Source organism: Salmo salar, chromosome 15, assembly GCF_965601325.2.
Source record: "Salmo salar chromosome 15, fSalSal1, whole genome shotgun sequence".
Classification (NCBI taxonomy): Eukaryota; Metazoa; Chordata; class Actinopteri; order Salmoniformes; family Salmonidae; genus Salmo; species Salmo salar.
This window is the reverse complement of record NC_138305.1, coordinates 91,771,077-91,786,556: the sequence shown is the minus strand read 5'-3', so window position 1 is coordinate 91,786,556 and position 15,480 is coordinate 91,771,077. Positions and strand designations below refer to the sequence as shown.

At 44.7% G+C, this 15,480-nt stretch overlaps 1 protein-coding gene across 1 annotated transcript; it reads left to right on the top strand.

The window, feature by feature from the left end:
• The first annotated feature begins 677 nt into the window (after positions 1-677).
• Positions 678-13,980, top strand: LOC106572471 (XK-related protein 7). The gene is made up of 3 exons (XM_014146687.3): positions 678-1,219; positions 10,760-10,959; positions 11,498-13,980. Exons 1-3 carry the CDS (start codon positions 690-692, stop codon positions 12,454-12,456), a joined length of 1,689 nt encoding a protein of 562 aa, XP_014002162.2. The 5' UTR covers positions 678-689; the 3' UTR covers positions 12,457-13,980.
• Positions 13,981-15,480: the final 1,500 nt, after the last annotated feature.

Genomic DNA, 15,480 nt, shown 5'->3' with positions numbered 1-15,480 from the left:
CATCATATTAAGACATTTTAAAAGTACAGTATCTTTGTGGCACATGAATCGTGTAGGCCTAAATTACACCGAGGAAGAACCAGCTTCTTTATAGCAAATTACTCGTATGAAACAAAGGACTGAATGTACTTGTAAATTGACTTAATATAATATATTTTAGCAGGAAAGATATTACATTTCATATACATATCCCAGTCAAATTTGTATTTATTTTTCCCAAGGGAAATGTTCAAACAAAAAAAGAAAAACACACACAGCAACAGCACAGCCTCCATATAATTAATTTCTTAATAAATAATAGTAAATTGACATTTTAACATCTGATATGTGTTCTCATAACGGCCATCTCAGTATTGTTCGGTTCGGCATTGATGGAACGTCCAACTGTTTCGTCATGTCTCCCCTGCCAGTGCAAATGCAGTATTTAATAAAACCGCACAATCATTAATCTTATGATCTAGCTTGCTAAAATTTCACATTTCATTTCCGTTATATGGTAGAGCTAAATCAATCACATTTTTGTCAGGATTTTTATGAAATATCGTTTTCGCTTTCTCACCTCCCTTCGCCTTTTATTCCTCCCTTCCTTTCTCCCCCACACACGCATGCATTCACACACATACGCGACCCCCCTCCTCCCTTCCATAATTTTCCCATCTCCCTTACCCACTCTCTTTTCTACAACAAACATGGCCGCTAAATCTGATGGTGCACCCGTCTCGTTGCGAAATGACATCCTGCCCGAGTGCCTGCCCGGTTCAGATGAACGTTCGCCTCAGTGCCTCCCTGATAGGAAGCGCTACTCGCTCCACGACTGCAGTTGGACGCTTTGTGCCCTTTTGGTGTTCTTTTCGGACGGGGCCTCAGACCTGTGGCTGGCAGCGGATTACTACCTCAGCCGGAACTACTGGTGGTTTGCATTGACACTGGTCTTCGTGATTGTCCCATCTGTGGTGGTTCAGGTGCTGAGTTTTAGGTGGTTCGCCTATGATTATTCGGATACCAACGACAGTAGCACAGCCGCAGCAGCGGTCGCAGCATCGGGCGCCGAGAGCCATTTCACCACCAAGGACAGCGATCAACCGGGCGCTGGCCGCGATGCTGAGTTCGGGAAATTGCCTAAGACGGGCACTATGGGAGGAGCCCGGGGTTGCTGCAGAGCCTTTATGTGGCTCTTTCAATGCTTCATCCATATATTTCAGCTAGCACAGGTCTGGAGGTAAGATCACCCAAGCTCTCTCATATACGGATACTGTACTGGCTTGAGCGTGTGTGTGAAAGGGTTCTGCGAAGATGGTGATCAATGCATTCTAAAAGCCCTAGTAGCCCTACTAGACTACGATGTCCGGGTTTGTTTTAACAGCTCAATCTTGACCTAATTGTTAAACGAATTTAAACTCATCCAGAGAGAAGGCTACTGTATTCACAATAGTGCCGATTCCGATTTAGGAATTTACGCCTATCCTACACACTTCTCAGTAATTCGTATTCAGATTTACAGAAGAGGTCCAACATAGCACGTTGGGGTCGATTAAACAATGACAACGTTCACATGCACACCAATATCCCGTTATTATTATGGATTCTCAAGTATTCTGTTTTGGAGTTGACACATAATCATCATATTCCGTTTACAATAACCCGAAAAAGGCTCGTATCTCAGTTTTGAGAAACCCGTATAAAATGCCTGGGATATGCTGATTTTAGACGGGATACTGTGGCATGTAAAAGCCTTATCTCCTTTACTGGGTTTTTTCTGGGTCTGCACAAGCTCGCATATCATTGGTGTTGTGTTATGATGTTTTCATCTGATTGTCAAACAAATCACTTCAAAAAGTAGTCTACCTGCACAGTTGGACCCACCATAATTCCATAATGATGTATTTTGCTGACACTCCGTAATGGACAGTATTCTCTACTGGCTACTTTCACTCTTAATTTAGACAACTTTCTGCTTATAATTTCCGACATTTGTTAGACCATTTGTTTGTCAACTATAGTTAGATACATGCAGCTTCTCTTTTGTCATAACTTATTGCACCAGAAGACTAAATAAAGTACTTCTCACCAGAATAATGTTTTACATTGATATAATTAATACATTAGTAATGTAATTAACACCAGTAAAGTTGTATATTTCGTTTAGGGACCGGGGAGAAAACTCACTAACTCCAAAACAGTGGAAAGATTGGTCCTGTGCAAAATGTCATCAGTTTGAATGGTTTTAGGGAAATGAAAAGCTGAGAAAACGATTAAGCATGTTTCTGGTAAGACTTCAGTTTGTTTTAGGTGCATATTTGGTGTTGAAATACTGTCTGCTTGCATAACAGTGTGAAAGATAACACATTACACTTGCATTTTCTCAAGAGATGCTGAAATAAATAAATATTTCTCCACTCCTGTTCCCAAGACAAAATGAACATTTATTGTATCATTTCACTGCAAGAAATACATACTTCTGCAGGAGTTAATATGATATTATGCTACATGTGAGGTTACTACAGTCAGTTTCCATATTTCAGTTACTATTCCATTTAACCCATATGAACTTAATTGAGGAATATTCAGTTCATTCATTGATACAGAGATACTCCTGAGTGGGATATCAAAGGTAAATGGGTCCTGAGATCATCAAAGGGTTCTACGGCTGCAACATCGAGAGCATCCTGACTGGTTGCATCACTGCCTGGTACGGCAATTGCTCGGCCTATGACCGCAAGTACCTACAGAGGGTAGTGCGTACGGCCCAGTACATCACTGGCTGTCTGCCATCTAGGACCTCTACACCAGGTGGTGTCAGAGGAAGCCCCTAAAAATTGTCAAAGACCCCAGCTACCCCAGTCATAGACTGTTCTCTCTGCTACCGCATGGCAAGCGGTACCGGAGTGCCAAGTCTAGGACAAAAAGGCTTCTCAACAGTTTTTACCTCCAAGCCATAAGACTCCTGAACAGGTAATCAAATGTCTACCCGGACTATTTGCATTGTGAGAGCCTGTAAGTAAGCATTTCACTGTAAGGTCTACACCTGTTGTATTTGGCGCACGTGACAAATAAACTTTCATTTGAAACAGCTTATCCCGAATAAGACCTTAAGTGGGATATGAGCCACTATCCGGAATACTGTGTGCATGTAAACGTGGTCATTGGAAGGCCATGAATTTTTAATGAAAGAAGCGAAGTGGGCGGGGGACAGTTGGACGATGCAAGCATGGGTGCGGGACGTGAAACGGCAGGACCAAAGTTGTGTCTCTGTACACATAGAGGGAAGCCTGGCTTCCCTTGGCATCCATGAATACACGCCACTGCATGTCCCAAATTATAGCACAACGTTAGCCTAATATGATCCACGAATACTAAGACCCTCAGGAACTGTTTAAACAGACTTGACAGAGGAAATAAATGTAAATGGAATAGAATGATGCAAAATGTAAGCTACTCATTGAAGAAAACTAACACCAAAGTGGCAGTTATAAATATATATGGGTATTACTTAGCTTGGATGTCAAAATTTCATCCATGCAAATTATCTAGTTAAACGTATTCGAAAATGTCATCTATGTAATCCCCAAAAGTAATTATTTATCATAAACAATAACTAGTAATGCTGTATACTCAAAGAAAAGGTTAAAATCTCACCTTTCTGGTAAAAATAGTTAGAAATTGCTGAGGTTTAGTCACTATTGAGGACACAAGCTCAAGCACACAGTACAAATATGATAAAAATATGAAATATTTGATATGATGTATTTCCTATTCAACAAAACTGTATGAATAAGGCTTTAAATGACTTATATACTTTCTAAATATAGCATAATGCAATTATAAAACGACTACCTATAAGATTTCACCTGCCTTATAAATGTAAATACATATTTGTATGTTTAGTGTTAGAGTACATGTGCATATTTTCTAAAGGTCTCTCTTGATCAAAACTTCTGCCCCTATCTTTGTGAACATATCACAGAGCTCTAGGTACTCGCCTTTCATCTCATGTTAATATTGTCCTTCTGTGCCAAACAGAAAGTGTTTGTTTCAAATCGATTCATTATTTTTGATTAATGGCTATAAATCGATCTCTGAATGTGCTATCATGATGAAACCACTCTCTCCTGCTGTGCTATGACCTAATGCTTGCAGGCATGTGCTTTGTCAGTGGCTGTGATGTAGGGTTTAGCCAGGAGTTGATGGACAGTCGGAAGAGCGAATGAAATGGTAGGAGGAACATCCCAGCTTCAAGTGGTTTCAGATTTCACATCATACGTCACACGGGCTCAGAAAAAATACGACTGTGTACGTGGGAACCAGGGCTATCGCTCAATGCAAGCCATTTCGATATCCACTAGGTATCCACAGATCAATTTATAAGCAAAAATGTCAGACAGAACTGGTACCAGAACCACACAGGTCCGCTAAAAAGCGACCTTACATCTAAGAGGTTTTAAGAGGGCATACAATTAAAATTCGGAATAATGGCACGGCTCTAGACCTTATTCATGGTTTCCTCACATACAGTTGAAGTCGGAAGTTTACATACACCTTAGCCAAATACATTTAAACTCAGTTTTTCACAATTCCTGACATTTAATACCTGGACTTTGTTGTCCTTAAGCCATTTTGCCACAACTTTGGAAGTATGCTTGGGGTCATTGTCCATTTGCGACCAAGCTTTAACTTCCTGACTGACATTGCTTCAATATATCCACATAATTTCGCTCCTCATGATGCCATCTATTTTGTGAAGTGCACCAGTCCCTCCTGCAGCAAAGCATCCCCACAACATGATGCTACCACCCCTGTGCTTCACGGTTGGGATGGTGTTCTTCGGCTTGCAAGCCTCCCCCTTTTTCCTCCAAACATAACGGTGGTCATTATGGCCAAACAGTTCTATTTTTGTTTCATCAGACCAGAGGACATTTCTCCAAAAAGTACGATCTTTCTCCCCATGTACAGTTGCAAACCGTAGTCTGGCTTTTTTATGGCGGTTTTGGAGCAGTGGCTTCTTCCTTGCTGAGCGGCCTTTCAGGTTATGTCGATATAGGACTTGTTTTACTGTGGATATAGATACTTTTGTACCTGTTTCCTCCAGCATCTTCACACGGTCCTTTGTTGCTGTTCTGGGATAGATTTGCACTTTTCGCACCAAAGTATGTTCATCTCTAGGAGACCGAATGCGTCTCCTTCCTGAGCGGTATGACGGCTGCGTGGTCCCATGGTGTTTATACTTGCGTACTATTGTTTGTACAGATGAACGTGGTACCTTCAGGCGTTTGGAAATTGCTCCCAAGGATGAACCAGACTTGTGGAGGTCTAAAAAAAAAAAATCTGAGGTCTTGGCTGATTTCTTTTGAATTTCCCATGATGTCAAACAAAGAGGCACTGAGTTTGAAGGTAGGCCTTGAAATATATCCACAGGTACACCTCCAATTGACTCAAATGATGTCAATTAGCCTATCAGAAGCTTCTAAAGTCATGACATCATTTTATGGAATTTTCCAAGCTGTTTAAAGGCACCGTCAACTGAGTGTATGTCCACTTCTGACCCACTGGAATTGTGATAAAGTGAATTATAAGTGAAATAATCTCTATGTAAACAATTGTTGGAAAAATTACTTGTGTCATGCACAAAATAGATGTTCTAACCGACTTGTCAAAACTATAGTTTGTTAACAAGAAATTTGTGGAGTGGTTGAAAAATGAGTTTTAATGACTCCAACATAAGTGTATGTAAACTTCTGACTTCAACTGTAAATGTGGTGGAATTATTAGGGAGAAGTTGAAAATGTCAGTGGACACTTGCCAGTTGGTCCGAGCATGCTCCGAGTACACGTCCTGGAAATCCATCTGGCCCTGCAGCCTTGTGATGTTTAAAGGTCTTGCTCACAATGGCAATGGAGAGCGTGATCACACAGTCGTCCCGAACAGCTGGTGCTCTCATGCATGCTTCAGTGTTGCTTGCCTCGAAGCAAGAATAAAAAGGCATGTAGCTCATCTGGTAGGCTCGCGTCACTGGGCAGCTCACGGCTGGGTTTCCCTTTGTAGTCCGTAATAGTTTGCAAGCCCTGCCACATCTGACGAGTGTCAGAGCCGGTGTAGTAGGATTCAATCTTGGTCTTGTATTGATGCTTTGCCTGTTTGATGGTTCATCTGAGGGCATAGCAGGATTTCTTATAAGCGTCCAGATTAGTGTCCCGCTCCTTGAAAGCAGCTGCTCTAGCCTTTACTTCGGTGCGGATGATGCCTGTATGTAATCCATGGCTTCTGGTTGGGATATGTACTTACGGTAGTGAGGTGGTACGTACATATTCCAGTCTGTGCTAGCAAAACAGTCCTGTTGCATAGCATCCGCGTCATCTGACCACTTCCGTATTGAGCAAGACACTAATACTTCCTGCTTTAGTTTTTGCTTGTAAGCAGGAATCAGGAGGATACAATTATGGCCAGATTTGCCAAATGGAGGGCAAGGGAGAGCCTTCTATGCGTCTCTGTGTGTGGGGTAAAGGTGGTATAGAGTTTTTTTCCCCTCTGGTTGCACGTGACATGCTGGTAGAAATTAGGTAAATGGATTTAAGTATGCCAGCATTAAAGTCCCCGGCCACTAGGAGTGCTGCTTCTGGATGAGCATTTTCTTGTTTTCTTATGGCCTTATACAGTTCGTTGAGTGTGGTCCGAGTGCCACCATCGGTTTGTGGTGGTTAATAGACGACTACGAATAATATAGATTAGAACTCTCTCGGTAGATCGTGTGGTCTACAGTTTATCATGAGGTACTCTACCTCAGGCGAGCAATACCTCGAGTCTTCTTTAATATTATACACCGCTTATACACAAGCTTAACATCCTTATCATTTATCGCCCTCCAGGGTCCCTTGGAGAGTTCATCAATGAGCTTGACGCCTTGATAAGTTCCTTTCCTGAGGATGGCTCACCCCTCACAATTCTGGGTGACTTTATTAACCTCCCTACGTCTACCTTTGACTCATTTCTCTCTGCCTCCTTCTTTCCACTCCTCTCCTCTTTTGACCTCACCCTCTCACCGTCCCCCCTACTCACAAGGCAGGCAATACGCTTGACCTCATCTTTACTAGATGCTGTTCTTCTACTAATCTCACTGCAACTCCCCTCCAAGTCTCCGACCACTACCTTGTATCCTTTTCCCTCTCGCTCTCCTCCAACACTACTCACTCTGCCCCTACTCAGATGGTATTGCGCCATCGCAACCTTCGCTCTCTCTCTCCTGCTACTCTCTCCTCTTCCATCCTATCATCTCTTCCCTCTGCTCAATCCTTCTCCAACCAATCTCCTGATTCTGCCTCCTCAACCCTCCTCTCCTCCCTTTCAGCATCCTTTGACTCTCTATGTCCCCTATCCTCCCGGCCGGCTCGGTCCTCCCCTCCTGCTCCGTGGCTTGACGACGTATTGCGAGCTCACAGAACAGGGCTCCGGGCAGCCGAGCGGAAATGGAGGAAAACTAGCCTCCCTGCGGACCTGGCATCTTTTCACTCCCTCCTCTCCACATTTTCTTCCTCTGTTTCTGCTGCTAAAGCCACTTTCTACCACTCTAAATTCCAAGCATCTGCCTCTAACCCTAGGAAGCTCTTTGCCACCTTCTCCTCCCTCCTGTATCCTCCCCCCCCTCTTCCCTCTCTGCGGATGACTTTGTCAACCATTTTGAAAAGAAGGTTGACGACATCCGATCCTCGTTTGTTAAGTCAAACGACACCGCTGGTCCTGCTCACATTGCCCTACCCTATGCTTTGACCTCTTTCTCCCCTCTCTCTCCAGATGAAATCTTGCGACTTGTGATGGCCGGCCGCCCAACAACCTGCCCGCTTGACCCTATCCCCTCCTCTCTTCTCCAGACCATTCCCGGAGACCTTCTCCCTTACCTCACCTCGCTCATCAACTCATCCTTGACCGCTGGCTACGTCCCTTCTGTCTTCAAGAGAGCGAGAGTTGCACCCCTTCTCAAAAAACCTACACTCGATCCCTACAATGTCAACAACTACAGACCAGTATCCCTTCTTTCTTTTCTCTCCAAAACTCTTGAGCGTGCCGTCCTTGGCCAGCTCTCTTGCTATCTCTCTCAGAATGACCTTCTTGATCCAAATCAGTCAGGTTTCAAGACTGGTCATTCAACTGAGACTGCTCTTCTCTGTGTCACGGAGGCTCTCCGCACTGCTAAAGCTAACTCTCTCTCCTCTGCTCTCATCCTTCTAGACCTATCTGCTGCCTTTGATACTGTGAACCATCAGATCCTCCTCTCCACCCTCTCCGAGTTGGGCATCTCCGGCGCGGCTCACTCTTGGATTGCGTCCTACCTGACAGGTCGCTCCTACCAGGTGGCGTGGCGAGAATCCGTCTCCGCACCATGTGCTCTCACCACTGGTGTCCCCCAGGGCTCAGTTCTAGGCCCTCTCCTATTCTCGCTATACACCAAGTCACTTGGCTCTGTCATATCCTCACATGGTCTCTCCTATCATTGCTACGCAGACGACACACAATTAATCTTCTCCTTTCCCCCTTCTGATAACCAGGTGGCGAATCACATCTCTGCATGTCTGGCAGACATATCAGTGTGGATGACGGATCACCACCTCAAGCTGAACCTCGGCAAGACGGAGCTGCTCTTCCTCCCGGGAAAGGACTGCCCGTTCCATGATCTCGCCATCACGGTTGACAACACCATTGTGTCCTCCTCCCAGAGTGCTAAGAGCCTTGGCGTGACCCTAGACAACACCCTGTCATTCTCCGTTAATATCAAGGCGGTGACCCGATCCTGTAGGTTCATGCTCTACAACATTCGCAGAGTACGACCCTGCCTCACACAGGAAGCGGTGCAGGTCCTAATCCAGGCACTTGTCATCTCCCGTCTGGATTACTGCAACTCGCTGTTGGCGGGGCTCCCTGCCTGTGCCACTAAACCCCTACAACTCATCCAGAACGCCGCAGCCCGTCTGGTGTTCAACCTTCCCAAGTTCTCTCACATCACCCCGCTCCTCCGCACACTCCACTGGCTTCCAGTTGAAGCTCGCATCTGCTAGAAGACCATGGTGCTTGCCTATGGAGCTGTGAGGGGAACGGCACTTCCGTACCTTCAGGCTCTGATCAGTCCCTACACCCAAAGAAGGGCACTGCGTTCATCCACCTCTGGCCTGCTCACCTCCCTACCTCTGCGGAAGCACAGTTCCCGCTCAGCCCAGTCAAAACTGTTCACTGCTCTGGCACCCCAATGGTGGAACAAGCTCCCTCACGACGCCAGGACAGCGGAGTCAATCACCACCTTCCGGAGACACCTGAAACCCCACCTCTTTAAGGAATACCTGGGATAGGATTAAGGAATCCTTCTAACCCTCCCCCCACCCTCCCCCCCAAAAATATATAGATGTACTATTGTAAAGTGGTTGTTCCACTGGATATCATAAGGTGAATGCACCAATTTGTAAGTCGCTCTGGATAAGAGCGTCTGCTAAATGACGTAAATGGAAATGATGTCCAGAAGCTCTTTTCGGGTGGCCTCCCGAGTGGTGCAGTGGTCTAAGGCACTGCATCGCGGTGCTAGCTGTGCCACTAGAGCTCCTGGTTCGAGTCCAGGCTCTGTCACAGCCGGCCACGACCGGGAGACCCATGGGGCGGCGCACAATTGGCCCAGGGTCTTCTGGGTTAGGGGAGGGTTTGGCCAACAGGGATCCTTTTTTCCCATTAGCGACTCCTGTGGCGGGCCAGGCGCAATGCACACTGACAAGGTCGCCAGGTGTACAGTGTTTCCTCCGATACATTGGTGCGGCTGGCTTCCCAGTTAAGCGGGCGTTGTGTCAAGAAGCAGTGCAGCTTGGCTGGAAGGACGCACGGCTCTCGACCTTCGCCTCTCCCGAGTCCGTACGGGAGTTGCAGCGATAAGTCAAGACTGTAACTACCAATTGGATACCCTGAAATTGGGGAGAAAAAGGGGTAAAAGTTAAATATATAAAAAAATGAAAAATAAGCTATTTTCGTTCATAAGAGACGGTAGCAGCAACATTATGTACAAAATAAGTTTATAAAAAATAAAAAAAATAGCACAGTTGATTAGGAGTCCCAGAACAGGATGCTTTTGGATTACTTTGAATGAGCATAATCATCAGTGGGCAACTATAGCATGCAATTATGTGTGTACTGTGTGTATATGACATCCCCAGGCAGAGGAAACCAGAACAAAAAGTGTTATACTAACTCCTTGTTCACTGGGGTCATTGAGATACTGTAGTGTAGAGCTCTCTTCTGTCCCATGATCCCATCATCCCTCTAGCCATCACAGAGAAACACTTCTCTTCCACCAAATCAGTCAGAGGTAATAAAGTGACAAAAACAGTCCCTGCATTTAACTACATTTAGAGAGGTCAAATGAGAAAGTATAATTTTATATTGTCAAAGCAATCACTTCTGTAGCCTGGAGAGGAAAGGATGAAGTGACCAGACCCGCTCAATGGCACTCTACCAAGAGATGACATACCATTACCAGTTATTCTGTCTGGATGGAGTGACAGCTCCCAGGCTGTCTGGAGAGTTTGATGTTCAGTTGCTAGAATGAGGCTGGACTGAGGCTGCAATGAGCCATCTGTCTTGGGATGGTGCTGGCATGTGGATGAAACAGATTGATATGGAGCGTCTCTCGATAGCTGGAGATTCTTCTCTCGCACAAATGATGACATAATTCTAATATGATACTCATGCCTTTCCCTCTCTGTCCCTATCCCCCCACCTCCCCTCTGATGTTCCACAGGTATGTCCATGCCCTGTACTTGGGGGTGCAGAGTCGCTGGCGTGGGGACCACGAGAGACGTCACTTCTACTGGCGCATGATGTTTGAGAGTGCTGACATCAGCATGCTGCGTCTGCTGGAGTCGTTCCTGAAGAGCGCCCCCCAGCTGGTCCTGCAGCTAAGCATCATGGTCCAGGCCAGCCAGGTCCTCCCGTTGCAGGGTGAGTCATGGTCTCAAACTACCCCATACAATCGACTGTGACTTTCACATTGATGGCAGGCATCCTAGCGGTTAAGAGCATTGGGCCATTAACCGAAAGGTTGTTGGTTTGAATCCCTGAGCCGACTAGGTGAAAAATCTGATGTGCCATTGAGCAAGGCACTTAACCCTAATTGCTCCTGTAAGTCCTTTACCTTATCACTCACTAATGATATCACCCTCTCAAACTCCCCCATATAATGACCTCACATAGTCACAACTGCCAGATTTTCAATCCACGCAGTTAGTCACCATTCTTAATATAACAAAGAAAATCCCTTCACACAGAGCCACTAAGGATGAGTTCATATTTTTTGTGGCCCCCACCCCCATCAAAGTTGCCCATCCCTGCTCTAAAGAATTCCTTTATAACCTACAATAGAGCCTTCTGATTCACACAGACTCAGCAGCGTTCTCATGATAGTCAGCACATTTTACCCTGCTCAATCTTAATTATTCTTTCTCCCTCCCTCTCCCGGTCTCTCTCCCTCTTTCTCCAGGCCTCTCAGCCTCTGCCTCGCTGGTGTCCCTGTCCTGGATGATCGCCTCCTACCAGAAGGTTCTAAGGGACTCCCGGGACGATAAGCTGCCCATGTCCTACAAGGCCGTCAGTGTGCAAATCCTGTGGCACCTGTTTACCATCGGAGCCCGTACGATGGCCTTCGCCCTGTTCGCCTCCGTATTCCAGCTTTACTTTGGTATCTTCATCGTGGCCCATTGGTGCATCATGACATTCTGGATCATTCAAGGCGAAACAGACTTCTGCATGTCCAAATGGGAGGAGGTCATCTATAACATGATGGTCGGCATAGTTTATGTTTTCTGTTGGTTCAGCGTGAGGGAGGGGCGCACACGCTGCCGTATGCTCATCTACAGTGTGGTTGTATTCATTGAGAATGCGGCACTCACCACATTCTGGTATGTGTACCGTGGCCCACATACCTCTGACTTCAATGCCCTGATCATAGTGTGTATGGTGGCCAGTAGCTACGCTCTGGGCACCTTCTTTATGTTAGTCTACTACTGCCTGCTGCACCCTGACGGTCCTATCTCAGGGTGGGGATGGGGGGTACCAGAGGAGGTAGCAGTGGAGTCCTGCCTTTCCCCAGCTTCCTCTCTCCCTCCAGATGTAGTAGCGAGCCCCCCCAGGACTCTGCAGAGGACTAAAGGGGGAGACCGTGAGCAGATGGGAGGGGCTAATGCAGACGTGTTTCTGGTACGAACACTTAAAAGAGGAGCCAAGCCAAATCTCCCACCCCTCGCCCCTAGGACAGAAGGGCCAGTCATACGTATAGACTTGCCCAGGAAGAAGTACCCTGCCTGGGATGCCCACTTCATCGACCGCCGGCTGCGCAAAACCATCCTGGTGCTCGAGGGTGCTGCTCCGGTCACACCAAGGATCCAGTACCGCTGTCTGGGCTCAGCCACAGAGGTGATGGAGTATGAGACCACAGTGTGAACCGTTTAGAGTATAGTTACTTACTCAACTGGCTATCATCCAGCCTGCAAAGCCCCACAGTGGCACACAGCTGACTAACTCTCTCTGAGGATCAGTTCTGCTCTAGTCCCGCTCTGTGCTGTAAAGCATCAAGAATACACTGGCTGGGAGAGGGGGTGCGTGCATAGGTTTTCACATCAAATGTCTGGGATAGAAAGACAATGTCTGATGTGGCCTAAGTAGGTGACTACGTGAGGTTTGTATTTTGGTGCCGTGTCAGTATCATTTCTCCGGTTAGGGGGATGGTACAGGGAGAATTATGGGCAAGGGGTCAGAGGTTAGGGATCAGTGAAAGTGCAGAGGGACACAGAAAGAGGAGCTGGATAGCTGTCAATCAGAGGGAAACCATCCTCATTGAACGTGCTCCAAAATAATGTCCTCTCAAGCCAAGGCAAATACCATCAGAGACAATACCTAAACATTTATGAATACCTATGACAATATCTCTGTTAATTTATTAGGATTATACACCATAACAGTAGATAAGTCACATGATTAATACATACCCGTCTAATTGAGCTACTGGAACAGGACATTTTGACCTGAAGATGACAGTGGAAGATCTTACTGCTGTGTGTGATTTGTCATAGCTATTTATGCATGTTTAAGTAATCTCAAAGCCTTAATAAGTGGTCTAAAATACATAGGACAATTTCTAAGAGAGAGAAATTGAGAAGATGTATTGGGATGAATGTTCAATACACTTTGTTGTCATACAGTTAGTGTGGTATTATGACAACATTCGTGTAGTACAATAAACATGAGGCTGGATACTGAATGTGCAGGATTGCAGTACCATGGATTGCTGTATTATGTCTAACTTGTCTGGACTCTGGTTGCCCTGTAGAAAATAGTTTAGATATCTTTCAATCTTCATGATGATGATACAGTGTGTGCTTCGTGTGTATCTAGGTGGTCATTGCTCCATAAAGAAATGTTCTGTTTAACACTAAAAATGGAGTGCATTGTATCAACTTTAAATCCAGAAGAGCAAGACAGAAACCTTATGTGGCTGAGAAGTGGAAACAAGGTTGAAACTGGGAGCATTTGTATATGAGGTTTGTGTGTGCGCGTGTTCGTGCACATTTGTATGTTGTACATTGGGGTTCATATGATATTGTGTTGTAGAAAGATGAAGCTTTAGTTCTTAAATGCTGTCCAGGTAACTCAATTATCCCGCTAGCACTAAGATGAATACAAGATCTCCACACAGAAGCATCAACACAGCCACAGAACTATGAAGCCACGGCCCACTTGGTGCTAACTGTTGAGTCTGTTTATAAACACCACAACTTACCTTATACAGTGGTCTGGATTTATCCATCAAACCATACTGGTTTGGCTGGGCTGTACCTCAAATACACATACCAGAATGAAAGCCTTAAACTGGTCAAGCCAGACTGTTGCTGGTGACTGCAGAAAAAAAAGAACAAAGACTTTCATTATGTTGTTGTCGGGAAAATAAAGAACAATGTGTTTACCTTCTCCATGACCAATTCATTCTTTCAATGTGTGGTTTTCAGAAACCAAATGCAACCACAGTTATCCAAAATATGGCTAATTATCCAAAACATAAATCCAGATTTCAGGTCAGGTAAATGCAGTTATCCAAATACAATAGAAGTGTTTAAATGTGAAGCAGACAATCAAACAGATAGGGAGAGACAGACAGATCGATCTAATCATTCTGCTAAAGTGACAGATTATTCTGATTAGACTATCCAGTGGTAAAAAGCTAAATCCTGTCTCATATAGAAGTAGATCAGTGGATTATGTGTTACGGCTGTTTGAAAGAGCGGACCAAGATGCAGCGTTTTCGTAGTTCCACATGTTTATTTAAATCAGTGAACCCGAATGCAACAATTAACACTAAGTAAATACAAAACAACAAACCATGACGCTGGAGGAACATAAACCTCACGAAGAACAATCACCCACAAACACCTGTGGGACAAACCTAAACTTAAATAGGACCTCCAATTTGAGACAACGACAACCTGCTGTCTCTAATTGGAGGTCATGCCAAATAACACCAACATAGAAATACAAACCTAGAACCAAAACAGACATACAAAAACCAGACAAACACCCCCTGTCACGCCCTGACCTAATCTACCATAGAAAATAACACTCACTATGGTCAGGACATGACATTATGAAACACTACCCCGCTGGCTGCTGGCACCTGAGCCCAGGCAGAGGTCATTGGGTCAGGTGAGGCTGTCTACACAAAATTATTACATTTTTTATCATCATAATTTTCAACTGAAAGTGGTTCACTTAACAGCCATTCCCATATCATATACACTCCCATCTGTATTAATTTGGACAGTGAAGCAAAAACGTGTACATTTGGCTCTATACTCCAGCATTTTGTATTTGAAATAAAATGTTTCATATGAAGTGACAGTACGGAATGTCACCTTTTATGTGAGGGTATTTTCATACACAACAGTTTTACTGTTTAGAAATGAAAGCACTTTATGTCTCTAGTCACCCTCAAAAAATGCTAACCTCTCACCATTACCAATAACAGGGGAGGTTAGCATTTCTCACTCGTTATTATTCAGGATTCAGTCATGATTATCCATAATCATGGTAGCATCCACATTAATGTAGAAGTGTTCAGAAACATTGTCTATTCTTATTTCAAATAAAAGTGACTCCAAAATGACACAATACATTATATTCCATGTTCCTACTGGGCAAGACATTATCCGAAACACAACCAAAACAAACTGCAGATGCTTCCAACAAGAGTTTGTAGAGTCACAAGCATGATGTAGTCATTGCGTGCAAGGAATATGGGACCAAATACTAAACTTTTGACTACTTTAATATACTATAATTTCATTGTTCCAAATAAAACTTATTCAAAATGGGGGGACTAGATACATGAAGTGATATCTCAACAGTAAAACAGATATATATGAAACATTTGATCTCATATCCAAAATTCTGGAGTATAGGGCCAAATGTACACAT

What these genes read in the sequence shown, in the direction of transcription:
- LOC106572471 (XM_014146687.3), top strand. Translation starts at nt 690, where the DNA reads ATGGCCGCTAAATCTGATGGTGCACCCGTCTCGTTGCGAAATGACATC. An exon ending in CAGCTAGCACAGGTCTGGAG is followed by an intron (nt 1,220 to 10,759) that starts GTAAGATCACCC and finishes GATGTTCCACAG; the next exon opens with GTATGTCCATGCCCTGTACT. An exon ending in CCAGGTCCTCCCGTTGCAGG is followed by an intron (nt 10,960 to 11,497) that starts GTGAGTCATGGT and finishes CTCTTTCTCCAG; the next exon opens with GCCTCTCAGCCTCTGCCTCG.